Source organism: Tamandua tetradactyla, chromosome 8, assembly GCF_023851605.1.
Source record: "Tamandua tetradactyla isolate mTamTet1 chromosome 8, mTamTet1.pri, whole genome shotgun sequence".
NCBI lineage: Eukaryota > Metazoa > Chordata > Mammalia > Pilosa > Myrmecophagidae > Tamandua > Tamandua tetradactyla.
The window spans coordinates 88,789,576-88,817,267 of record NC_135334.1 but is presented as its reverse complement, the minus strand read 5'-3'; the positions used below and the strand labels follow the sequence as shown (position 1 = coordinate 88,817,267).

Here is a 27,692-nt window from a genome sequence, read left to right as displayed (position 1 = left end):
TGGTATACTGGAGTGGACAGAGGGAAATTCATGAAATCTCTAAATTATAGTCCATCTAATAATGATTGTGGAGCCCTATATTCTGCCCCTGTGAGTGTAAAAACTTGTGAGTAACCTTCATTTGTATCCAGTCATCCAGTTTTTCCACTTTAGAGTCTTAAAATCACTAAAGGCAGCCGTTAACATTTATTAACGAAGGGTCCTGGGTCATTCCAGAACTAATCCACCTCAAGTCCAAAGTAATCTTGATAACCAAGACTGGATCTAACCAAAGTAGGCCCACCTGACATGTGCAGTAGCTTAGATTTTAACCTACAATTCACCTAGACCTCATTCCACCATTTTCTTACACACATTTTTGTGACTAAGCATGTGTTCAGTCTGTGCGTGATCAATAATAAGATCCCCTCATTATATCATCTGAGAACACTGTGCTCATTATCCTAAATGCTGACCATCTTTTTCTCTAATAAAACTATCAGAATTACCACAGCACTGGGAGACAGATTTTGGGCTGCTAGGCCATCCGCTCTCCTACTACGTGCCTATCAATAAACTCTTTCTCTCTTTGAAACCCCAGTGTCTCATGTATCATTGAGCATGTCAGGCAAAGGAATCGATGGCCTTTGTCCGGTAACAATTTGTTGGTCACCAGAATGTCACCAGAATGAATGCCTGAATGTCCAGAGTCTCAGTAGAGCAGGTAAGCCAGGTAACTGAGTCTTTTGCAGCCACTGGACTAAATTTAGTCTAGAGGCTTGGCAACCAGGGTTTCTCTGTTCTGCTGGCACTCCAAAGACATTTGGCACCTTGAAAGAGCTTCAGAGAGAGAAACTGTTTCCAGTTCCATGTCCAGACATCTGAAGAGGTGAGTGGGTCATCAGGGTAAAAGTAGATCGGGATAAAATAACTAAATAAATAAATAATGGGGAGGGGCAAAGGGTAAAATAAATTGGGTAGATGGAAACACTAGTGGTCAATGAGAGGGAGGGGTAAGGGGTATGGCATGTATGAGTTTTTGTTTTTTTTCCTTTTATTTCTTTTTCTGTAGTGATGCAAATGTCCTAAAAAATGATCATGGTAAAAAAAAAAATACACAACTATGTGATGATATTGTGAGCCACTGATTGCATACCATGTATGGAATGTATGTATGTGAAGATTTCTCAATAAAAATTAAAAAAAAGTAAAATAAAGATGTGTTAACAGAGCAACACATACACAGAGAAGAGACAGGAAACACAGACAGGAAACACATAGAGAAGAGACAGGAAACACAGTCTACAAAGAAGACCATGTAAAGATGGGGCAGAGATTGGAACTATGCTACCACAAGCCAAAGAATAGCAGGGGCTATCAGAAGCTGGAAGGGGCAAGGAAGAATCCTCCCCTAGGGTTTTGGAGCATGGCCCTGCGAACATCTCAATTTCTGATTTCTGGACTTCAGAATGGTGTGAGAAAAAACTTCTGTTATGTGAAAAAAAAAAAAAAAGTGGGTTGGGGAGTAAATATGGAAGTTCAAGTCCCTTTGATCTAGGCCTGGGTCATGCTTCCAGAATGATCCCCTTTGCTCTGACCACTACATCTTGTTTTTTGGGTATCATACTATACAGGATTTTAAACCCTGACCTAGTCTGACAATTAATTGGATTTAATGAAATGTATCCAATGAAAGTAAATAGGCCTAAGTGTTAGCTGGTATGTTACCTAGGTACTGTTTAATTGTTAATTGGTGTGCTAAGTGTTTAATGTCTGCTTAACTGTTAATTGATGTGTTTGGTGCATGTTAAGTACAGGGATTGAGGTCCTGGCCTAAATTTGTCTGTTGATTATTATCCTGGACAAAAAAAACAAAATAGAGGAATCCAACAATTAATTGGTATTTAATGAAATTAATTAGGGCTGCTTAAATGCTAGCTGGTATATTACCTGGGTATAGTAAGAGTTAATGTTTGTTAAACAGTTCACCAGTATGTTAAGTGTATAATGCCTGTTTGTTAATTGGTGTGTTCAGTTTGGTTATTAATTGGTGTGTTACTTAAATAAGTATTAAGGGTCTGTTTAAATTTGTTTGTTGGTATGTTCCTGCATTTGTATTTTTTTTTGTATTTGTTTTTTAAACTCTTTAAAAAGGGAACTTTTGAGCTGTATTGAAAATTGAAAATATTTTGGGTGAGACTCTCAAAAAATAGCTTATTTCTGTAACATAATCTAGCCTCAATATGATTTAAAATGAAAATACTACCATTGCAATTAAAATTAAAGATATTACATTTAAAATTGTTCTGCAAAAAGGTTGAAATGGAATGAGATAATATAATCATTCTTTTAGTTGTCCCTCTCAGAAGTATTTCTGTGTTTCTGTTTCTTGTGTAACTAACTTCCCATTCGTCTGTCTGCCTGCTCAACGTATAGTCTCATACTTCCAGATGGTAACAGCAAATTCATAAGAAAACTCTTAAAGAGCTCTATTTGAACTGCTTAGAAATCATTGGGTGCCTGACGTAAATATATAAATATATAAATTGGTACTCCTGAAATAAAGAGAAAAAACTCTCTGAACAGCAAGATTCAAAAACCTTAGTTTTATAATTACTGTAAACAAACTTGGACATTAGAAAGAAACCATCCCTGGAATTTCCCTAAGGCAGCAGAAAACTGCCAAAGGGCTGCCTCTGGAAAAAGCAAAGATCTTTTCCAATGATCTTGGTCACAGCTTTTAGTAAAATAAAAGGGCATAGTTAGAAATAGTTAAAGAAGGGCATAGGAACCCTCAAAATTACATGGCCCTCACCTAAAATTTTCAAATCCAAGCTCAACAAGCCTGGATTGTTTCTGCCCAACCTATCCCTGCCACAAGGCCTAACCACCTAAAGCAGGGATGGGGGGAGGGCTATGCACAGAAAGATAAGGTGAGGTGTGGTTTAGAACTTTTTTAACTGGGCCTGGAGATTAGTAATAGGACACATTAAAAGAAATGCTATAGAATATGCTAAGTTTGTTAATATTATTTTTTCTAATAATACTTTTACAATGGTAACTGTTGTAATCAGATCATTATTAAAATATAAATAGCCTTGGGATGGCAGTGACTGAATAAAACCTAATTACAAACTTTGAGTAAGAAAAAATGAAAGATCTTTGAAAGATATGGAAAGATTATCCTGGATTTAGGCTTAGAACGAATTAAACAATTGCAGTATATTTTCCAGAACTTGACAGTCAATGTACTTTTAAAATTGCTTGTACTTTAAGATATTATGAAAACAGATCTTTCTTATCCTCCATTAAAAGGAATTTTATGATAAATTTTGAACTGAACAAATGTGATTTTATTCTGTTTGGGTGTTCTTTTTCCTAAATCTATATAAGCTTACTGATAAAATAAGCCAGTATTATAAATACATTTTCAAAATTCCTCTTAAAATAGCCTAACTAGATAGGTTGAGTTACATAAACTGAGGAATGTACCTGGTAATAATAATACATATAAAGTACAATATTTAAAATATACTAATGCTTCAAATATATTCTATATAATAAAAGCAATTAAGTTAGTAAGAAATATAAATAGATTTTTTTATAACCTTGTGTGCTGGTTTGAAATTATGTATGCCAGAAAAACCATGTGGGGGCAGCCATTTCTTTTAATCCTGATTCAATATTGTAGGTTGGAATCTTTTGATTAGATTAACTCCATGGAGATATGACATACCCAATTGTAGGTGTGAGCTTTAATTAGATGGAGATGTAATTTCACCCATTCCAGGTGGGTCTTGAGTAGTTTACCAGAATCCTTTCAAAGAGGAAACATTTTGGAGAGTGCCAGAAATGCCAGAACAGAGAGAGAGCCAACAGAAACTTCAGAGCAGAGCTGACATAGATGCCAATACTTGGAAAACAGACACACAGATGACCGGAGATGCTTGGGGCCCAGTAGATGTTGCCATAAAATATTAAGCAAGCCAGTACCTGGACAGAGCCAAGGGAAGATGCAAAATGAAAGCCAGCACTAGAAAAGCAGAATGAGGAACCCCCATAGGAATAGAAGCTGAAAGCAATGAGCCTAGGAGCAAGAGACCAGCAGATGCCAGCCATGTGACTTCCCAGCTGACAGAGGTGTTTCAGACCTATCAGCCTTCCTTGATTTAAGGTATCTTTTCCTGGATGCCTTAGTTTGGTCATTTTAATAGGTTTAGAACTGTAAACTTGCAACTTACTAAATTTTCCTTTTTAAAAGCCATTCTGGTATATTGCATTCTGGCAGCTTGCAAACTAACACATCTTGATAACCTGGATTTCATATAATCTTGTTTTTAGTTACATAGCCATTTGTACCTCAGAATGTGGAAGAACTTGAATTTATAGTGACTTTGTTATCATCAGTCAGTATTTTTTATGAGTAAATGCTGTCATAAATAGAGAAAACCTTAATTCTTAGCTTCAAGAAGTTTATATTCTAGTTAGAATATACATGTACTAGGGCATAGTATAAAACAGTAGTAATAAAGGAATAAAAATGCTGGAAGAATTTAAAAAGCAAAAAAATCTCAGGAAACCCCCATAGAAGAGATGACACTTGTAAGACCTTTAAATAAGAAAGTGGCAATTAAATACAGTTCTGATCTAGTTTTTCAGAAGCCACAACTTGATTTTGTGAACTAACACATTCCTGGTGTTATTTAGCATTTGGGAATATTGTTGAGAAAAATTTGAGTTTTTGCAGGAGATAAATCCCTGTGCTGGTTTGAAAGGATGTCCCCTGGAAAAACCATGTTTTAATCAAAATCCCATTTCCACAAAGGCAGAATAATCCCTATTCAATACTGTATGTTTGAATCTGTAATTATATCTTCTCCTTGGAGATGTAACCCAATCAAAAGTGGTTGTTAAACTGGATTAGGGGAGATGTGTCTCCACCCATTTGGGTGGGTCTTGATTAGTTTCTGGAGTCCTATAAAAGAGGAACCATTTTGGAGAATGAGAGATTCTGAGAGAGCAGAATGACATAGCTATGAGAAGCAGAGAGCCCACCAGCCAGTGACATTTGGAGATGAAGAAGGAAAGCACCTCCCAGGGAGCTTCATGAAACAGGAAGCCAAGAGAGGAAGCTAGCAGATGACACCATGTTCGCCATGTGCCTTTCCAGATGAGAGAGAAACCCTGACTGTGTTCGCCATGTGCCTTCTCAATTGAGAGAGAGAGATTCTGAACTTCACTGACTTCCTTGAACCAAGGTATCTTTCTCTGGATGCCTTTGATTGGACATTTCTATAGACTTGTTTTAATTGGGACATTTTCTCAGCCTTAGAACTATAAACTAGCAACTTATTAAATTCCCCTTTTAAAAGCCATTCCATTTCTGGTATATTGCATTCCAGCAGCTAGCAAACTAGAATAATCCTTTAAATATCAAAAAAGCTTTGATTTCAAAACTTTTTTCTGACCTTTGAAGGAAGGGCTGAATTGGACTGAGAGATTTTAGGCATATCGTAAAGTTTATGGGTTCTAAATCTAAAGTATATATATGTCTGACTGTGGACCAAACCCAAGCATAAGTTTCTTCCTTCTTCCATTATTTTGTAGTATCTCTGTCTCTGTTAGAAGGAAGTATGCAAGTTCAAAAGCTTTGTGAATTTATTATTGTTCTAGTTTGCTGGCTGCTGGAATGCAACACACCAGAGATGGATTGGCTTTTAATAAAAGGGGATTTATTTTGTTGGTTCTTCAGAGGAAAGGCAGCTAACTTTCCACTGAGGTTCTTTCTTACGTGGAAGGCACAAGATGGTCTCTGCTGGTCTTCTCTCCAGGCCCCTGGGTTCCAACAAATTTCCCCGGGGTGACTTCTTTCTGCATCTCCAAAGGCCTGGGCTGAGCTGCTAGTGCTGAGATGAGGAATGCCGAGCTGCTTAGCTGTGCTACATTGCAATCTCTCATTTAAGCACCAGCCAATTAAGTCAAACATCACTCATTGCAGCACACACGTCTCCTAGCTGACTGCAGATGTAATTGGCAACAGATGAGGTTCACATACCGTTGGCTTATGTCCGCAGCAACAAGACTAGGTATGCTCACCTGGCCAAGTTGACAACTGAATCTAACTAACACAATTATCAAATTTATTTCTGATTATGTGCAGCCTGGTTAAGTAAAAACTATAGGTTGAATGGATATGGAAGGTGATACTAAATTTAATGAAATGGGTTTTGTTTGTTATAGTCATTGTTAGTTACAAGCCCTGAATGGATACAGAAAGTTGTAGTGAGTTGGAGGAAGTGAATTTTGTTTGTTATAATCATTATTGACTATAAGCTCTGAATGAATGTAGAGTGTGGTGAAAAAAAGGAGTTTGTGAGAGTGCATTCTGTCTGTCATAGTCAGTACTGACCAAAATTTAATGTCTGTTTATCATATATTTCATAAAAAAGAAAGTATTTTTGTCAAACTGGGTATTCATGGTTTTCTCCTTGTTAAAACAATGTAGATTGTTAGCCTGCCCTTAATATAAATCTTTTTTAAAAAGATTTTCTTCATCATCTGAGTACTCTGTCTAGAAAACAAAAATTTTACATCAGAGTAATATCCTCGTTAATGTTTATGTTGGATTTATCATTCCTTTTTTCAGAAAACAAGTCTTCTCACTTTTAAGGGAAAAACTGTTACAAATAATTTGTTCTTTTACCTTGTATAAGTAAGGTGCTAAGATAGGTTTACCTTGTATAACTAAGATGCTAAGATAGTTTTAACCTATTGCATAGGAGGTGTTTGAGATGTATTACAGTGGTTAAGAGAGATTTTTATCCTGTTGCTTGTTAAATTTGCATAATTAAAATAAAATTATTCATATATTTAGAGACTGTAAAATTCCTAAAAATTTTACAAATTTCTCACTGTTCATGTTATATCTCGTTACTAATCTGAATGATTTAAAACAATGGTATGGTGTTGTTAGTCATAGTTTAGTTATTCTTTAAAAAGCTACAGATGACAGACAATAGGAAAATTTACTTTTCAGTTGCACTGCTTTGCTTTCATAGTTCTCTAAAAGTATATGTGTTCAGCTATAGGTCAGAGCTCCACATGTAACAAGGAAAGATTTTTAAAAAAAAGAGAGGCAAGTCAGATATATTAATTATACATTTATTTAAGTAGATATAATTACTTATATAGAAATTTATATAGATATATAAATTATATTTTAATCTTTTAATTAACATAACTCTGGTAAATGTGTAAAAAGTGAAACAGAACAAAACCTTTGCCATGGTTTGTTAATGCCTAACAACTGCCTCACATTTTTTTTTCCTGAAAGTAGCTTCATTTAAAATGCTTATAAAAATTAGAGCTTAGATTGTAAGCTTTAACTGTTGTCTTTAAATTCTGAAATGCTTTGCTTTTTTTTATAACCTAGCAGTATCTGTGTGACACCTGAGACTCAGATTTAGTTCTCCAGCTCTGAAAGTTAGCATAAGTTTATACAGCAACTTAAAACAAAACAACAAACCTGAAAAAGATCAAACTCTGATTAAGGATGTGATGAAACTGATCTGGTTAAAACTAAGGTAAAAAACAACAACAACAAATAATGTCTCTATTTTTAAAAGCTTTCATTTTTGCATGAGATAAAAAGGAAAATGTTTATTCTGTCCAAAATTTAGATTTTCTGTAGCACACTAATCTGTCTGGTCAGTTAATTTAAATACCCTAATTCAGCTTTGTTTGATATAGAACTTAGAATAAGGAATAAAATCTTAATATTTGGAAAAGTTAATATTATACCATGATGCATTTCAGAGTATTTTCAGCAAAAAAATGAAAAAAGTGTTTGCAAAGTCCCTTGAGAGACTAGCTTTACCCAGAAACAGAAACATAACTGTGGTGCACAGGGCCTTCCCCCATCCCTGAGGCAGGCCACAGTAGGCATCTGCTTGGGAGGGAAATCCAGGGACTAGGCCAATTTAACAACTGAATGCAGGAGAGATGAACAGATAGAGAACAATCCAAACAAACAAACAAAAAAACCTAGGCAAAAGAGAGAAAATAACCTCCAAGAATAAACTAAGCAAGAAAAACTGATGCCTAGACACCAGCAGAAAATCTCAACTCATACCAGGAAGCCTGAAGATATGGTCCAACCACAGGAACAAACTAACAACTCAACTGAGATATAGGAGCTGAAACAACTAATTAATGATGTTCAAACTAATCTGCTAAATAAATTCAATGAGCTAAAGGAAAATGTGGAAAAAGTGATGAGGGATATAAAGACACAGGGTGTCCATACAGAAGAATTTGAAAGCCTGAAAAAACAAATGGAAAACATTATGGGAATGAAAGTCACAACAGAAGAAATGAAAAATAAAATGGAGGTATACAGTAGAAGATTGGAAGAGGCAAAAGAGAGGATTAGTGAGCTAGAGGCAGGACATCTGAAATGCTACACACAAAAGAATAGATAGGGTAAAGAATGGAAAAATATGAACAGGGTCTTATGTAATTGAATGACACCATAAAGTACATGAATATATGTGTTATAGGTGTCCCAGAAGGAGAAGAGAAGTTAAAAGAGGCAGAAAGAATAATAGAGGAAATAATCACTGAAAATTTCCCAAATCTCATGAAATAAATAAAGTTACAAATCCAAGAAGCACAGCATATCCCAAGCAGAATAGACCCAAATAAACCTAATCCAAGATACTTACTAATCAGACTCACAGATGTTGAAGACAGAGAGAATTCTGAAAGCAGCAAGAGAAAAGCAATCCATTACATAAAAGTAAAGCTAGAAAAGATGAAGTGTGGATTTCTAAGCAGAAATTGTAGAGGTGAGAAGGCAGTGGTATGACATATTTAATATACTGAAAGAGAAAAACTGCCAGCCAAGAATTCTATATCCAATAAAACTGTTCTTTGAAAATGGACAGTTTAAAACATTTACAGATAAACAGACACTGAGAAAATTTGTGAACAAGAAATCTGCTCTACAAGAAGTACTAAACGGAGAACTATAAGCAGACAGAAAGAGGTCTGGAGAAGAATATAGAAATGAAGATTACCCATATGTGTAACTAATTGGGTAAAAAAGAGAAAGAAAGGAAAAATAAAAATATGCTATCAGACAAATTAGACTTCAATTAAAGCAGTAAAGACCATACAGTATTTGTCCTTTTGTTTCCAGCTAATTTCACTCAACATAATATCCTCCAGGTTCACCCATTTGTTGCAGGCAATATGAATTTATCCTGTACCCTTACTGATAGTCATTTCATTTCATTTCTACGCTGTTCTGCAAACCTCTCTCTCTCCTGTCTTTTCCTATCTGCCTGTTGTGCTCCCTTGTTCACAAACTCTCTCAGTGTCTGTTGTCTGAAAATATTTTAAGTTCTCCCTCATTGTTGAAGGACAGTTTAGGAAGATATAGAATTCTTGGTTTTTCTCTTCAGTATCTTAAATATATCATGCCACTGCCTTCTTGCGTCCATGGTTTCCACTGAGAAATTTGTATATAGTCTTATCAAGCTTCCTTGTATGTGATGGATTGCTTTTCTCTTGCTGCTTTCATAATTCTTTCTTTGATCTTTGGCATTTGCCAGTCTGATTAGTAAGTGTCTTGGAGTCAGTCTGTGTGGATCTATTCTGTTTGAGGTATGCTGCATTTCTTGATTCTGTAATTTTATGTCTTTCATAAGTGTTGGTAAATTTTCAGTGATTATTTTCTCTAGCATTCTTTCTGCCCCCTTTTCCCTTCTCTTCTCCTTCTGGGACACTCATAATACATATATTCATGTGTTTCATATTGTCATTTGATTTTCTAAGACCCTGCTCATATTTTTCCATTCTTTACCCTATATATTCTTTTGTGTGTAGGATTTCAGTTGTCCTGTCTTCTAGTTCACCACTTCTTTTTTGGCCTCTTCAAATCTTCTATTATAGGCTCTCTTTTTTTTTTTTTTTTCATCTCTTCAATTGTCCCTTTCATTTCCTAAGTTCTGCCATTTGTTTTTTCAGGTTTTTGAGTTCTTTTTTTATGGTCACCCAAGGTCTTTTTTATGTCCATCTCTTTTGCCATATCTTTCCTCAACTCATTGATTTTTTCATTTGATTTAGCATGGATGTTTGAACATTTTTAATTAGTTTTTTCCACTTCTTTATCTCATTTGAAGTGTTAGTTTGTTCCTTTGGGCCATATTTTCATTTTTCCTAGTATGACTTATAGTTTGTTGTTCAAGTCTAGACATCTGATTTCCTTGATTAGTTCATTCTGGAGGTCATCGTCACTCTTTTACCTAGGGATTTCTCGTTAGTTGGCTTTGTTCTTTATCTGTTCTTTGGCATTCAGTTCAACTTATTCTAAATCTCTACATAGTCTCTGTTTAACCGATCAGAAATTTTTGCTCTTGTTTTTCTGTTTCTTGTCCTGCCTATATGGAGCCTGTTTTTGAGAAGGGTCTCCCCAGATATGATCAACCTCAATCATATCTTTCCAGAGAAGGCAGGCCTAGGTCTAAGGAGGAGGGTGTAATCAGTTTCAACTTTCTCTGAGGATAAGACCTAGCAGGTGGCCCTTGTCAGCCTGCAGCTCCCCACCAGAATAAAGGGGTACAATGCCTTAAAATCTCAGCAGACCCTGTCTCTCCCAGGGGCATGGTTGAGACAGAGGCTGAGGTAGAAAGCAGGCTTAAGCTGTTTCTGTTTCCAGCCCCTGGGGGGTCTGAGTTCTCTTAATGAAAGCCACCACTTTTGCTAGGCCCTGCCCCCTCTTTTCTTGGGGAAGATATGCCCATTAGGGAATTATCTTCTTCAGTTGACTAGTTACTTTACCTGTCAGTCACATCTTAACTCTGCCCGTGCCTTGGTCAGTGCTGACAATCGAAAATGCCTGAGGCTTTCTTTAATAAGCTACTTAGAAAAGTTTAAAAAAAAAAAAAAGAAATCCCTTTTCAGAGCCAGTCTTCTGCTCCCAAGGTTTGCCAGCCAAAAGCCAGAGTTGGTACCCAGCTCTATGTTTCCCTTTTCTTGGGGTACAACCCTTTTCCAGTATTCTGAACTCAACCAACTCTAAACGTCTCCATATTGGTTTTCCATTAGCCCCACCTCCTCTCCACCAGAAGGGACCTCAGGTTTCCTTTCCTGCTTGCTCTGGGTTTATCTGAGCATGGAGCTTGTATTTAGCAGTTCACGTTTGTTCATTAAAACTGCTATTGGGGCTTCATTGTGTTACCTTTCCTTGTAGTGACTGTTTCTTTTTCCCATAAGGAAATGTCTCCAACACTGCCTGCCATGCCAGTGGGGGGGGGGGGGGGGTGCCAGCCTCCACAGTTTGGGGGCTTTACTTAGAATTCTGCACTGTGACTTTGGCTCTTTCACCCATTCCAGACTGGTGTATGATATGGGTCCAGTCACAGACGTCCTCCAAATGTTCCAGGCTGATCTTGGCTATTTACTAGCTGCTCTAGAGGACTAACTAAATTCCACACCTCCCTATACCACCATCCTGCCCTACCTTATGATTATCTGTTTTACTGTAATGTCTTAAATCTGTAGTTATCTGATAGAGCAATTCATTACACATTATTATTCCTCTTCATAAGTATTTAGGCTATTCTTTATCCTTTGCATTTTCATATATATTTTAGAACCAGCTTGCTAAATTTCTCCCCTCCCCCTCATACATAGACACACCTATACACACAAAAAACCTACTGTTTTTACATTGATATTCTAGATTAATATTTAGAGAATTGATATCTTTACAATACTGAGTCTTCCAATCCATAATATTATTTCTCTCTCCAGTTATTCTGATCTTATTTAATTTCTCTCAATGATGTTTTTTTCATGTGTTTGAGAAATTTGTATTTGTTGCCTACCAAATTTAGAACTGGGCAATTTCACACTTGTATCTTCAATTTTCAGAAGTATGGGTTTAATTTGAAGGGCTGAAATATATATTTTGTATTAATCTTGTGTCTTTCTGCCCTAAAATAATAAATTTCTATTAATTGCATACAGTATGAGGTGAGATATTTATAAAATATCAGGTAAAAATAATTAATACACAGTATTCTCTATAAGATGGAATCTTATAACACTTCTGAAGAGTTAAACTGATTATATAAATTAAACTGCCCCCGAATGGACTTACAATTGGTTCCCTAAAACCATATTAAGAAAGGAAAGATCTTACATGTTCCCTGAATTTGTGCACAAAGGGAAAACACATATATTGGTAATTTCTATTTCTCACATCCCATGTAATGTATTCACACAAAAGTAAACATCTCCATGTTTAGTATAAAAAGAAAAAAATGCTGGAGTAGAGATAAAATCTCTGAGTAATGGTCAGGCTAAGTTACCAATACCAAAGAAATTCAAGTGAACAACAGTCCTGAAAACACTTTATGGAAATGTGTGACTTATGTGCAGATGTATTTGAAAAGACCACAGCTTGAATACTGGTTTTTGAAACTTTTCAATGACTAATTGAAAAAAAAAAATCCCTACTGGAGTTAATAACCAGAAGCCTGATGTAAAATATTCCCTTAAAACATTTTCTATTACAGAAACTAAAGAAAACAGAACCATTGTAATTGGAAGTCGTTGGAGTCTGAAGTTTCAGAGGAGGAGAAGCAACAGTTTTTTAGAACTGTGGGTGATTTCTTTTTTGGTTACATTTGGATGAACATGGACTTGATTGTTCTCTGAAGAACACTGCAGAATGTTGCAGACTGTATGCTTGTATTGAAGAAACATAAGAATAGACAGGAAAGGGAAAGGGAGAGAAAAATAATGACAAGACAGAGAGGTTGAGACAGATAAAAGAGTCAGAGTTAAGAAAATGGGAATGAGACATGACTGAGTCTAGTTTATAAATTTACCAGAAACTGTGTGCACCTTTTTAAAAGTTCTAAATTTACATTTCAAAAACGGCCCCCCAACCCCAAATCCTAAACCTGCTGCTGTCCCTGCCTTGGAACTATTGTGAAAGTCTATGCACAAAAAAACTGAAATAAAATAAAAAATAACCTGGCCCTTCCCTACCCCAAAACAAACCTCAAAGAGCTGTACATTTTTTTCTCACATAGGATTAATAATATAGGCATATAGGTGGAAGGATTCAATTAAAAGGCTTTACTTTTTTCATGCCGAGAAAAAAAACAATAAATAAAAGGTGCTAAAGTTATCCTTAAGAATTTGGTTATAATATATGGACAAAATCTGGGAAAGCAAATCCTCAAAGCGGCCCTGATACTGATCTGTCTCAGTAAACTATGAAGCAAATACATAATGCAAAATAAGATTGAGAATAGGAGATGTTAATAAACGGAAACATAATTCAGGTCAATGTTGTTGAACAGTAAACAAATGAATTCATCTACACCTGAATAAAACATACCTAACAATCGAAAACATTTTCAACAACCACAACGAAGTAAAAACTTTAAACAAATATGAAAAGGATTTGTTTTTAGGGCACACAGCATGCCTGTAACAGATGCTGGCAGTAGCTTCACCGGTGTCTTCAGCAGATAAGTTAGAGATGGGCTGGCTTCCCAGGGTAGGGCAGCCTAGCCACCGTCCTCGACTCCACTGCAGAGGTGGCTTTTGTGGAGGAGGCACACACAGAAAGGTGGTTCTGCAGGCATTACTCAAAAGCTACTTGTTATGTAACCATTGAATAATGTTTGGGAAAACTGGGCTTTTTTAAAGTTTCACTCCTTGTATTTAATTTTTTAAATAATAAGGTCACTAAAACTCATGCATACTCAAAAAAACTTGACACAGTAGTTAAGGTCAACCATCCAAGCAGTTTTTATTCATTAATATTCATAAATAGACACAGCAGCTACAGCAGAGATTTCAATTTCCTCCTCAGTTTGAATGTGGAATATTAGGAGAACCTTTTATATGTCAACGTACAGGAAGCAGCGATCACCCCTGCCCTGCTACCTACATTTACCTGCCAGAAGTAAAGATTAGTTAAGTGGAAATAATTATCATATATATTTTCTTTCTTTCTTCTGAATGTACACAATGTAAGAAGAGTGACAGACCTGAAATTACAATCTTCAAACAAACTCAAGTTGTCCACTTTCACTGGCAAATATAGTACAGAGGATGTGTCTGCCAATTGGGATGTTATTAAAGAGGAGGTGGTAGAAGCTCATTTCCTTTATTACTCTTTTCAGTGTATGTTTTCTAAAGCAACATCTGAAGGTATAATATCCACACAGCCCAGAGCACCAAATTCTGCCATCTCCTCCTGTGCATCCTTGTCTGAGGACAAACTCTGTGCACAAAAATGGACAGAAGGAGCTCTTAGACAAATAAGCTGTGGTCTGCATGCTCGCTTTCCATGGACTGTCACTCTTTCAGACATTTTAAGGTCATTCAACCTCATTAAAAGAAATCGTGAATTCTAGAGGGTTTGCTGACTGCTTTCTGTTAGCCGTGTTGGTTGTTGCTGTGGATTGTGTGATTGTAGTGGTGACGCTGCTTGTATTAGTGTTCTGGGTTGCACTGTAAGTTTGATTTATGAGCATGAAAACCTCCTAAGCCCTGGCCAGGGTGAAACATCCTGTGTACATAACAAACACCACTCAATTCATCTGAATTTCTAGGAGCTCTGTGTTCAAGTGTAAGGTGAGCTGCAAAGTTGTTTATAACATGAGTAGGATCACCTCTGGGTAATGCTGCACAGATTGGGCAAGTCACTTCTGTTGATGCTTCTGCTTATTCAGAAGTAGCATGTTCCTGAAGAAATTTCTCTGTATAACCCATTTTCCACAATAGGGCCAAGTAAAAAACTACAGTTGCTCTATAGAAAAAGCTTCCCCACCATAGTACAAATCAAAATCTACCCTTGTTAATATACACTGGATTGGGTGGTCAGTTGTACACCTTGTTATTGCATCACTTTCATAACAAGATGTACAATATTGTATTCATAGCAAATTAAACATTAATATCTGTGACCTTAAAAATTTCCTTTTAAACATACACCACAGCTGACACCTTCATGTCAGTGGCAGGTGTGGCCCCTCTGGGGCTACAGCTGTGGTGTCCCCTGCAGGTCCTAGTGCTGCCTGTGTGGGCTGGCCAACTCATACTTGACTCCCAGGCCCAGCCATGAGGTGGGGGTGGGGGTGTGTTATGCAGGGATTGCTTCTAAGAAGTAGTAAGAAATGTGGTTTTTAAGCAAACTAAAACACAGAGTGAGTAAAAAATGGGATTCTAAGAATTGACTGAGTCTGATTCTGATTATTTTGTCTCAAGACCATTTTTTCTTGCCTTTTAGCATTGCTTGTCATTTTTTTGTTGATTGGCAGACATGATGTATCTGGTAATAGGAACTGAGGTGTCAGGCTTTTATATGTCAACGTAATAATAAATGAGGTTTTATGTGAATCTGGCTAGGAGTTGGGCTTCCCTAAGACGGAGACCTAATGTTTTTTAACTCTCAATTCACACTCAGTCTCAAGCAATTGATGAATTACCATTTAAGGGTTCTTCCCATGTGCTAACTTAAGTGTCTTCTGTTCCTGGTAAGCTGATCTGGGCTGTGATTCTTTGTATTCACCTGTCTCTCCAGTTTTGGGGTGATAGTTTGCCCTGTGACCTCAATTCTCTGATGGTTCTAAGGAAATTCATTGATTTTCAGGTTGTTCAGTGCCCTTCTTATGGTAAGTATGGCAGTGATGACTTCCAAGCTCTTTACTTGTTGGAGCTGAAACCAGAAGTGCACTCCTGTTTCCTTCTTAGAATTTCATAGTGTTAATTGTTACATTTAGGTCTCTGATCCATACTGAGTTTATTTTTCTATATGGTATGAGGTAAGTTTCCAAATTCATTCATTTTTTTTCTGTGCTAATGACTTTGTTCATGAGTCTATAATGAAACTCAAAATAGGAAAATACAAGAAAAAAAATCAGATTAATATTTGTTCCAAACCAGGTTTTGAAGAGCTTGGGTTGGCACAGCTCCAAGACCAGAGAACATACTAGGGAGAGAGTTAGGCATGGATTTTATTGGGACTTATGAACAGAAGAACATCTTTCACAGTGGCAGACAACCTGAAAATGGAAGTCGGTGCTCTGCAACAGTTTGGGGAGTACAATGCACAGCTTACAAGGACAAAGACATTTCATAAGGTGTGAGAATGGAGTTTCAGTAGGGTCCCATGACACAGGGATCTGGAGATTTGTTATCAACCATGATCAAGGGAGGGGAGTTTTGAGGCTTTAGTTTATGATACCATCTGTACATTCCTTCCCTTCCTGAGGAGGCTCGATGACCTTTAACTTCTGTCCTGGTCATTGCAGATGGCTACGTGCTGTAATTTATACCTCAGTATGGGGTGGGTGTGGGGGCTGGGTCTGCACAATATTTATCAACCAATCACACCAGAGAAGACATCCATTTTTCATCTAATTAACAAAAATGCCTTAAATACACATAGGAGAATATAAATATTCTCCATTTTGTGGAACTGTCAAGGTAGTGGAGATTTCCTCAGTACAGTTTGTCAGAGAAGCTCATATTACATTGTAAAATATGTACAATTCAAAGAAATAACCCTTTGATTATTTCTGGTAAAAATAATCATTTCATGGCTAATCTTCTTGGAGAAGTGCTACTTTCATTTTGAAAAAGACAATTAGTAAAGATAAACATTTTTAAATGCTGCACAATCATCCTGAATGTGTTAAAAATTTTTCTTCAGTATTCACTATGTTCATCACATTTATATGCCCCCAATATGAGGCCATAAACATTATTTTGCAATTTGAAAAATCTTTTGGTTCACAGATTATTTCATGTAAGTTAAAATTAACTACATCATTGCTAAATGAAGCTTCTCGTGATACAGGAGTACTTTAGACTCAGGAAACTTCTCCATTGTTTTAAACGTGATATTTGGTTTTAAGCTGTCCTTTTTAGTGGATGGCTGTGGTTAGTAAAATGTTCATAAAACATACTAGCTTCATTTGAACCATAACAGCACTTGGGTCAATGGCCTAAGGGCAACAAATGTACATAATCAGAAATCTGGCAAGGTGAGTTCCCTGAAAACCAGGGAACACTTAACTGGCATGTTAAGTGTTAATGGAAGTCAGTATTGCTAGAGAAGTAACTCACCTGCTGTCATCAACAACCTAAATCAATTCATTAAGGGCATCAGTTTATTCAGGTATTTGGAAATAAAAATCTGTTGAGATTAATTGGAAAACGCTGAATGAAATCACACAGGTGCAACTCTTAAGTAGATAAATAAGACCCAACTAAACAGCGTATGCAAGCATGGTGTGTCTTCCCCAAGTGCGTAAACACATCTCATGTTTAGAGAATCACTGCATAGATTCCACTACATGGAAGAACCCTATGCTTGTGGGCATACATATCCCAGAGATCAGAACTACCTAGTGGCTTTTCAGATTTGATTAATCTTTGATTGATGAAAAAGTTGGCCTTTCCCTAAAATGAAGCTGCTGAAGTTTTAAATTAACAGAGCAAAGGGATGAAATAACATTGGAAACTATAAGATGTCAAAGTGAATCCCAGAAAGGACATGTTCAATTTCATAAGTGAAGGCTGCTGCTGATCTCTTATCTCTCTTTTTGAAAATCTGCAAATGCCTTTTAGCAAAGGCAGCAAATTCCACACAAAAAATCAAGTAGTGCCCCCTTAAGGGTACAAACTGTAAAACCTGCTGGGGTACATTAGAATTAAGCAAAGAGCGCAACAATTCATTCACAATCTGCAGAGAGTGGAAAACTGGATTTAGAAGGTCCAGATAACGAATACATAGCACGACTGAACAACTCCTCAGGGACTCAGGATGTGGGACAAGAAAATGTGATAAATCTAAACCAGTTGTGGAGCACAAACATCAAACCAGGCATATATCTTTTGAAACAAGAAAGTTAGGCAAAATTAATGCTGGACAAACCCCAATAAGAACCGATGAACTCCATGATTAATTCTGGGGACACTGGGATTTCAAAGACAGAAAGTGCCTTTATTGCAGTTGTGCAAGGCAAGGAAAGCAGATCAAATCTCAGATATGTCCCCCCATATTGGAGAAACTTTTGGTTTTTATGAAATTCAAACAAAGAGGTGGAGATAGTGACACTGGGGTGTTGGGTGACATGACTGGTTTGTTTAACAGGAAGTGTGTTAACCTGGGCCCTAGAGGCTGCTCTTGACAAAAGCCTGCCGGGGTAAACATTCTGTTACACATTACATCTGGGTCATAAATTGCTTAATTAACAGTCATTAGGAACTGGCAAACTCGGGCTAGGGTAACACAAATGGTTATGTGTTACAGTAGCATTGTAAATAGTTCAATCCATATAAGATAATAAGTAAGGAGTCTAAGCTACTCCTTAGTACTACTTAGAGTTGTAAGTAGTTCATTCCATAAGGAGGCTAAACGAAACTAAAGGGCTGTAAATTGCATAATAAACATAAGACAGCAAGTAAAGGGGCTAAGCTCAACAAAGCGGGGGCTATTAAGAACTGACAAAGTCAGGTTGAGGCATGTATGATAAAATAAGGGGATACAAGTGGGACCAGTCAGGTGTTAACTCGTGACTGTCCAATTACAAGGTAAAGAGATTACACAGTTACAAAGCATAGCAACAGCATCAAAGAAACAAGTTAAGTGAAATAACAGTTAAAGATACTTGACTCTAGCTACTTTAAAAGGCTGAAATACTGATATTTGCTTTTAGCTACTTCGAAAGGCTAACATACATCAAGGCTCTCAGCTATTTGTTAATTCTCAATTCTTGGTTTCAAAATCATAGCATCTCCTGTATGAAGCTGCTGTAATGAATGTAGAAGGCAGTCCAAAAATAACTGCTGATAAACTGGGTCTCCATCATGAAGCAAAGAACAGCTGAATTCATGAGTTTAGCCAATTCTAGGAATTGAATTTCCAATGGTATATGCCTTTTGATAGCATGGAGTGTTGGCAAACCCAAATGCAGACATTTTATTTGATTGTTGGGTCCTACAACCTGCTCATCCTGAAGATACTTGGTAAGGTTACATAACCCAGATGCTATCAGTTCTTCATTAAAACATGACAACAATACTGCTATTGTGGCCTGAACTTGGAATCTAAATTCAGAGCTCCTTCTAATGACTTTTCAATTGCTTCATTAAGAGTCTTTAAAATTTCACCATCACAGAAAGGACTTTACCTTCACACTTTATTTTTGGAAGTTTCTTTCCCTCTAAAATATGCTACAAGTGACATGCAAGATTGGAAGTTATCCCTTCCAAAAGAGAACTTTGCCCAGGGTGATATTCAGCATATTGTTTGGCCCAACTATTAAAGTATCTTTTAGCCACTTTATCTTTCCATGAAAGTTTCCAGCATCTTCCTTACATTATAGGTTTTAAAATATCTGTTCTGCCCAATTCGTTTTGTTTTTGTATTACAACCAATATTAGATTTTCTCCTAGTCAATTATTTCAGGAAAGAAGCTTCAATGGAAAATTTTGCATGAAATATGGTACAACACAGTTCCCTGAATTATTCAGATTGCTTGTTCCTCTTTTCCCATGGACTCAAACTGATGAATGATTTCAGAAATAGTCTCTCTCTGATATTTATGAAAGAACACACAGCATTCTTCAGGTCTTTTAAGATCTGGGAATCACATGATGGGGGAAGAGAGATTTGCTGGTCATTTCAGTGCCAAAGTTCAGCATCATCTTAGATAGCAGAGGATGGATGGCCTCTTGTCCCTTATACTGGAGACATATTGCACTTCTAAGTTTCCTGCCTGGTTATCAGCAGACTTGAAAAGATGGACTTGGTCAAAGGAAGGGTTCAGCTGGTACATCAGTTTTATGGAATAGTATTCAGATAAAGTAAACATCTTCAAAACAAAAGTCCCACCAAACTCCAAGAGTGGTCAGAGCTGTGATAACATCACAGAAACGCAAAGAAGAGACTAAAGCTTCTAAACCTAGGTTTCCTGGGCAATCAAAATTCCCATCTACAGTGATTAAATGAATGGTAACCATGTGGTTTATGAAATTCTGAAGTCCAGTCATATATTTCAGAGTCATGATATCGCTGGTGCTATCTGGGCCAAACTACTACCAATGCATGGTATTTACAATAAGCCAGTCATCCATAATCATCATAGGATAATCATTTGCATCATGCTATGGATAGAGAGTACTGGCTACCCAACACCAATCACAGGGGAACAAATGGGATTTTAAATAGTGATTGAGACTAGTTACAAAAGCTACAGAAGCTTCACAAAGGTATAGAGAATTCAGTTTTCCACTCTGAAAAGCTTCCTATGGAATAGGTGGAAAGCTGCACAAAATCGCATGAAACTTACACCATGTTTGAGTACAAAGTTCACATTCAGAGACTTTTTCATGTGAGAAATTATTTTTTCAGCTTTGTTAGTGAAGGCAGTATGCTCATGGAACTCAGCCAGTTCTTATCACTCAGTAGGTTTTTAAACTTCATTTAGGGAGTTCTTCAAGTCAAGAAATACATTAAACTCTGTGTGGTCACAGATGAAAATCTCACTGGCAGCTGGTAACTGCCACTCACTATTAAGGGCTTACTATAAGAAAAATTCTTGGTAGTGTCCAAAAATGTCAGCAAGAACATTTGAAATTTGCTATCTGATGAACTAGAGGGTTACTCATTTTAAAAATAAATTAAAATCTACACTCATGCCCACCTCGGGCCACTGGGTCAAGTGAGACTGTACTTTATTCACTCTCTTCATGTAGGGTCCTCTGCTGGTTTGAATCTATTATGTACCCCAGAAAAAAACAAGTTCCTTTAATCCATTCTTGTGGGTGCAGACCTAGTGTGGGTGGGACCTTTTGCTTAGCTTGCTTACATGTAGATGTGACCCACTCAATTCCAGGTGGGTCTTGATCCTTTTACTGGTGTCCTCTATGAAGAGTATGAAAGAGAGACATACAGAGCCCAGGGAGATGAAACCAAGTGAAGAACAGAGAGAAAGAGAGAGAGAGAGAAAAGCATCCAGAGACACTAAGAGAAGATCCGCATGCGTAGAATTCAGAGAAGTTAAGAAACACCCAGAGACAGCAATTGAAACCAGAATCAGGAGAGGACCAGCAGATGTTGCCATGTGCCTTTCCATGTGACAGAGGAACCCTGGATACCATTGGTCTTTTCTCAGAGAAGGTGTCTTCCTCTCGATGCCTTAATTTGGACATTTTCATGGCCTTAGAACTGTAAATTTGGAATCTAATAAATCCTCACTGAAAAAGATAACCCATTTTTGGTATATTGAACTCGGGCAGCTTTGGCATGCTGAAACAAGGCCATACTCCATTTCTGCCCCATGAAGCTGCCTCCCGGGATGACTGCTCCTTGGGTCCACGGATCCCCAATGTTGGGGAGGGAGGCAGTGTACCCAGAGTCCTGGAAAGCAGCCAGGACCCACTCTTATGGCTACCACTGTGGGCGGCCCAAGCCAGATTCATTCTTTTGCATGTGGATATCCAGAATTCTTTGTTGAAAAGATCATTCTCTTCCCATTGAATTGTCTTCACATGACTGAGGAAAGTCAGTTGACAATAAATGTGAGGGTTTCTTTGTGGATTCTCAATTCTATTCCACCGATCTAAATGTCCAGAGTTATTCCAGTACCATACTGTTCTGATTACTTTAGCTTTGTAGTAACATTTAAAATCAAGAGGTTTAAGTTTTCCAACTTTGTTCTTCCTTTTTAAGATTATTTTGGCTATGGAAGTTCTTTGCATTTCCATACAAATTTTAGGATCAGCTTTGTCAATTTCCACACACAAAAAAGCCTGTTAAATGTTTGAGAATTTACTCTACTGCAAGCTAAATACAGAAGGTTTGAAGATTTATCCTAGTGTGGCTAATAAGTTACAGAAAAAATTTGCAAACCCCTGTTTTAACTTAACATTCCAGGCCCTTGTATGGCCTAATTCCAATCTACTTTTCTCTCATTACTTCCTATTCATTTCATTTAACTGCTTAGCCACTTATATGCCTTTGTTGGGCTCTCTCGGAAAGCCCTTTCCTACTATCTCTTCTTGTATGAATCCTATCCTTTTTTTTTTTTTTTAATTTTTTTAAATTGTGAAATATAACATATATACAAAAAAGCAATACATTTCCAAGTACATTTTAACAAGTAGTTATACAGCAGATTTTAAAGTTTGGCATGGGTTACAGTTCCACGATTTTTCGTTTTCTTCTAGTTGCTCCAAGACACTGGTGAACAACAGAAATATCAGTAAAATGATTCAGCAGTCAAACTCAACTGCTAACTAAATCCTATCTTCTCTGTTATACTCTTCCTTCTTTTAAAATAACATATATACATAAAAGCAATAAATTTCAAAGTACCTCACCACAATTAGTTGTAGAACAGATTTCAGAGTTTGGTATTGGTTATAATTCCACAATTTTAGGTTTTTATTTCTAGCTGCTCTAAGATACTGGAGAATAAAAGAGAAAGCAAGTTAATGATTCAGCAATAACATTCATTTGTTTAAATCCTATCTTCTCTATATAACTCCACCAACACCTTTGATCTTTCTACGCCTCTTTTTAGGGATAGATGGCCTATGGCCATTCTAACTTTTTCATGTTGGAAAGGTCTGTCAATAATATGGGGTAGGGAGCTGGAACTATGTGATATTCTAGAGAGGGAGGGCCCTCTAGGTTTCAGGACTTATTTGGTCCAGGGACCTATCTGGAGGTTGCAGGTTTCTGGAAAGTTACTCTAATACATGGAACCTTTGTGGAATCTTATATATTGCCCTAGGTGTTCTTTAGGTGAATCCTATCTATTCTTTAAGGCCCCAGATCAAACACTCTTGCCTTCCTCTCTTCTGGATTTTCTTTATCTCTCCAGTGAGAAATAATTTTTCCTCTCTCTGACTTTCCATAGGACACTCTATTTCCCTATGACCTAACTTGTTTTCCTTCATATTTGTTATTTAATTATACATATTTTTATTAGGAGAATCTGCATATTATAAACCACTCCTGATCAATCAATATATTTACTGAATAAAATATGTGAATGAGGTGGAATAAGGTATAGAATTCTTTCTGCGTGTATTTGTGATTTTCCTGTTCCTTCTATGAGGTATCAGTGCTTAAATGTTGCATACAAAGAATTTTAAATCCCAGGATTTTAAGTTAGATAGGATTCTGGATCTATGTATTATCATTAATTTATTCATCAAGTATTCAAGTAGAAGTTTTGAATGCCTTGAAACAATTTTGCCTTAGCAGACTTTGAGGTTCAATAATATAAACAACTAAAGGAACTTGCCCATTAGTTCTATATGAATCTTTTATTTCTGTGTTGACTTCTTTGCTGTGTGCCTTGATACTGAGAAAGAAAAACTTTCATTAAAGATCTGAACCTTAGCCCCTTCAGTAAGTAAGCTAGGATTTGTAAATTATTGGGCAGAACAGATCTTGGTCACCCATGGTATTACCTCCAGATGTATACCTGCTACCAAAGCTCCTAATTTAATATTTGGATAGTTATTTTTTTTAAAGCAAAGGACAATGGAAACTTTAGATTTTCTTGTTGTTTGTGTTCGTTTGTTTTAAAGAATAAGAGAATGAATCAATCTCTAGACTCCTCAAAGCACAGTAAGATGGTTTGAACAGATTCCACCATGGAATAAAGCCTCCATGTTTTCCCTGAAATCATTCACCGGTATGACTCTCTCAATATTTTCGAGAAAATTCCTGGAACTTGGATAGAAGCTGTGAATATGCCAAGCAGAGCACCTGATTGACACACAGCAGAATTAGAAGTACTTGGTTTTTGTTTTCCTATTAAGTGATGGGCTTTTTTGATGTGTTGAGGGTAGTGTGAGCCAAATGAAATGATAGTGCACAGAAATATAATCATATGAAAATAACGAGTCTAAAGGAAGATTGGTGGAAGACGTCTAGTGGAATAGCAGAGGCTTTCTTTAGAAAATGATGGTTTTTACTTTTACTTTCTTAATGGCTTCTATTTTGATATGATAACATTTTCTTTCCACAGGCTTCACTATCCCTAATTTGGACTGTAGAATTACTTCTCTCAGGCCTAGACGACAGGAGAAAACTTTGACAGTAAATTATTATTGGTGAGGTTTTTGTTGTGTTTTTGCTTTGATTTTTTTTTTACCTGAGGATTTTCTTGAAGTTTCTGCACAAGATTATCTGTTTGTATTGCAAAATTCCTTTTAGATAGCTCTTCATAATTTTTCAAAATTATCGACAATTTCCAATTTAGAATAATTTTAATATATATTAATGTATTGTATCACCATAATGATAATAACATGGCACACAACGACAATCACCTCTGTTTCCCTTAGTTCTCTGACATTTAAGTGTCCTTAGGGGAGGAAGAGGATGCTCTTTATCATGTAAGTGTCCAGCTCAACTGCTCCCCTCCTTGTCATAAACATTGGTTTGGAAAACAGCTTGGCTATCACACGTGGGAGCCAGGGAATAATCTTTTCTGAACTAAACAGTGATGAAAGATTTTTCAACGAAGTTCTACAGGCAAAATCTGTCTTCATACCAAATGACTCATATCAGGTCCTCTTCCTCTTTGTTTGCCACACCCTTCTCACTCTCCTCAAAACTCGGGAACTCTTGTTCATGCTTCAAGATCCATCTCACGGGTAGCTAGCTGGTGGCGGCTTTCTCAACATGGTAGGTACAGTTGGTGACTCCCTTTCTGCTCCCACAGTTCACTGCGAGCAGCGGGGGTTTCAGCACTAAGAGGTTTCGCCCCCAGGCTGTGAGCTTCAAGTATGGAGACCGAGTCTTTTTTTAGTTTTTCCAGTTTTTAATCGTCCAGCATTCTGGCGCATGGTAGGCTCGGTAATGTGAATGACTGAGACGACATTACTTAGCAACCAGGTAGCATATCTCACCCGTCTCCAGCCTCCACAGGCGGCCAGACTGCCGGAGTCACGGTTCCCGCCAAACGGGAGTTCAAAATCAAGCAGCGGTGGATACTAGAAAATAGAGGGTGCCCTTTATGACTACCGCCTTTTCTGAAGCTGGGTCGGCCACGGCCGGCTAGTGGAGCAGACAAGGGCGGTTTCAGAACTTGCTTTGTTAAGGCATAAGCTCTTGCTAGCAAACTGAGTCCCAGGGGTAGTATTCTGGAGTAGTAGTCTACAGACTACCCGCTTTTTATCTAACAGAGACAGGAAGTCAAGGAGGAAACGTGATTCAAATTTTGGGGGGTAAGTGCTCGCAGTCAGTCAGAGTTGAGGCTCGCGGTCCACGTCTCCGAACAACAACCGGCTCTCAGGCCTGTCAACTCGCAGATTAAATGCCTTACCCCCAGACACCCTCCCCTACTGCCGCCCGGTGCTCGGCGCTCCACCTACCTTGTACCGGGAGCCACCATTATCGCGAGAAGGCTGTAGGCTCGCCTCTTCGAGTTGAGGGCTCTCGCGAGAAGACGCTGTGGAGCCGGCCTGCTGCCTAACCCCGCGGCTCTGGTCTCGGCTGCCGCTTGAGTGGCCGCCACCACAGTCACCAGCTGAGCGATTCGGTTGAGGAGGAAGCGGACGTGTCGCTGGCCGTGGCCTTTGCCTGGATTCTCAGTGGATACCCAAGGGGGACTACAGGTTCGAGCGTGACTGGATTCAGCTGGGTGGGGGCGGCGCCCGAGGCTGAGCTTGGCGGGGGCGAAGAAGTGAAGGAGGCGGAGGGCAAATATGGGCACAGGGAGACGGGCTGCTGTGGTGAGGGTCTGGGGGACAGGGGCCCTGCTGAGGCACGGTGGGTGGGGTTCTGGGCTCCGGCCGCTGGCACTCAGTTCGCAGAGGCAGGGATGGTGCTTGGGTTTTGGGGTGCTGTTCTTGGGTTCGACAGTCCGGAGGCCTTTCCCCAGGGGTGAAGGCGTTACTCTCATCCCTCTTCCCTGGGCTAAGTAACCCACGCCCCGCCCCTTGCTTGTCATCTCTGGGCCAACGCAGCGATATCCTGAGGAGGGCGCATCACAATACGGTATAAGGTGGCAGGTAGAGTCTCGTTTTGGGTGGAGGGGAGTGAGACACCGATAATGTGCCGCGCGGTTTTATTCTCTGTCACATGTGGTAAAGCTTTGTTTCCCTGAACTTGCAGAGAAAAGGTGTTTTTTTTTTTTTTTCCTTTTTAAGACACAGGTCTCCTAACAACCTTTCTCCTTGGAAGTGGGATGGGGGAGGTGAGACATTGGTTAGCAATTTGTTAGTGTGGAGCAATGTGATCGTACCTGGGCCTCCCAGATTTCTTACTTCTCTTTTTTTCCCTGGTATTTTGAGTCTGATGCAAAGTCACTAGTCCAGACGTGCTAAAAACAGCTTCATCTGCTTGTCAGTTTGTGCACTTGGCAAATAACAACTTGAAAACTATATTTTAATCTCGAGGCTTTTTATTTAAATTAAGTTTAGAATGAAGCAAAACATGTTTATTTTATTTAGACAGTTACACAAATTTGATTAAGATTTTTTAGAGAGGAGTTTAGGAATAAGTTTTGACTAAAAGAGGCTACTGAAATTAGGAGAAAAGTTGTAACAGAGTATGCAACTATAAGGAGCGAAAGGGTTTCTGGACTGGAGAGTCCATCAGACATAAGGCCAGGTCTTGAAACTGAGGACTGTGTTTGTCATTTGAATATAAAGCAGAAAGCAGTAAAAAATGTCTGGGAAACGATGTGATGGTGTTTTAAGACTGTTGAAAAAGTTTGTGAGAAGAACTATTTTTGAATATTTAAATGTGTTTCATAAATTTCCTTAACATTTCTCAGAGTTTATGACCTAACTGCTATTCTTCTACATCAGGAGAGTGGGAGAAAGGTTTTAAAGCGTGGAGTGTAGTAAGGAACCATGGAATAGCATAGTGTTCTATCAGGAAAGCTTTTAGTCTCTCAGCAGTCTTTTTGAGCTCTTTCACCTTTTTTTCTCACTCAGAAAAGCTTTTGGATGGGCTTTTTACCCTCAGTATATCATCCGTCCACAAGTTTGTTTTTCTTTATCACCCTTTTTTCCTTCTAAGACTTGTGAGGTTATCATCATCGTCTATGGAATCACATATTGCAGTGGTCTGCTTTGTGGCTTTTTACACTTGGGTGATTTCGTGAAGCATTAGAAGTGATCTGGAAAGTATTATGCAGTTTTCAAAGGAATAAGTTATTAGTAGCAAACTCATATGCCTTGAGGTACTAGGCACATAATGAAAACCAGTGAAATGTACTAGAGAGTTTTTGCCTCATTTAAGAGTGACATCCAGTTTTTCAGGTCCACCTGATGAGTGTCATACATGAATATGGGCCCAGTGTTGCCACATTTTCAGGCTTCTCAAGCAAACGTGGGAAATTTAGATTTTTGTCGCAATCTCTTAATTTTTAAAATATTGACAACTAATTAAAAATAACATATGGCCCAAGTAAACCCATCTGTCATTTGTTACCTTCTCACCAATTTCGGACTTCTGTTATTCGGTCAAAATTTATACGTTTTACAGCTGACAAAAGGATTTAAAGCAGTATGATAATTAGTTTGGAATTTCAAACCTAGGAGGGCTTGGAAAAATGTCAAGTCTAATTGAAACCAGTAGATAAGTTTAATAGCCTTTAATATAGTAGGACAGAGTGGACCAGTACTTAATGTTAATATTT

General features: G+C 37.8%; 2 protein-coding genes and 2 pseudogenes across 11 annotated transcripts in view; 1 reads left to right on the top strand and 3 right to left on the bottom strand.

The window, feature by feature from the left end:
- LOC143644704 (uncharacterized) overlaps positions 1–26,049 on the bottom strand; it is an 86,517-nt gene extending 60,468 nt beyond the window's left edge. For both annotated transcript variants that reach the window (XR_013156823.1, XM_077114055.1), the window contains exon 1: positions 25,417–26,049. Coding sequence is in view for 1 of the 2 variants with exons in the window: in XM_077114055.1 (XP_076970170.1) it covers positions 25,417–25,994 (578 nt within the window). In the remaining variant the exon portion in view is untranslated. The remainder of the gene's footprint in view (positions 1–25,416) is intronic.
- On the bottom strand, positions 13,429–15,022 carry LOC143643929 (E3 ubiquitin-protein ligase KCMF1 pseudogene; annotated as a pseudogene).
- LOC143643928 (cap-specific mRNA (nucleoside-2'-O-)-methyltransferase 2-like) lies at positions 16,829–24,888 on the bottom strand (annotated as a pseudogene).
- Positions 24,707–27,692, top strand: part of BTBD10 (BTB domain containing 10) — a 169,361-nt gene continuing 166,375 nt past the window's right edge. For 2 of the 9 annotated variants that reach the window (XM_077114047.1, XM_077114041.1), the window contains exon 1: positions 24,973–25,659. The gene's annotated coding sequence lies outside the window, so the exon portion shown is untranslated. The other 7 variants (XM_077114053.1, XM_077114051.1, XM_077114048.1 and 4 more) reach the window with 7 other exon arrangements.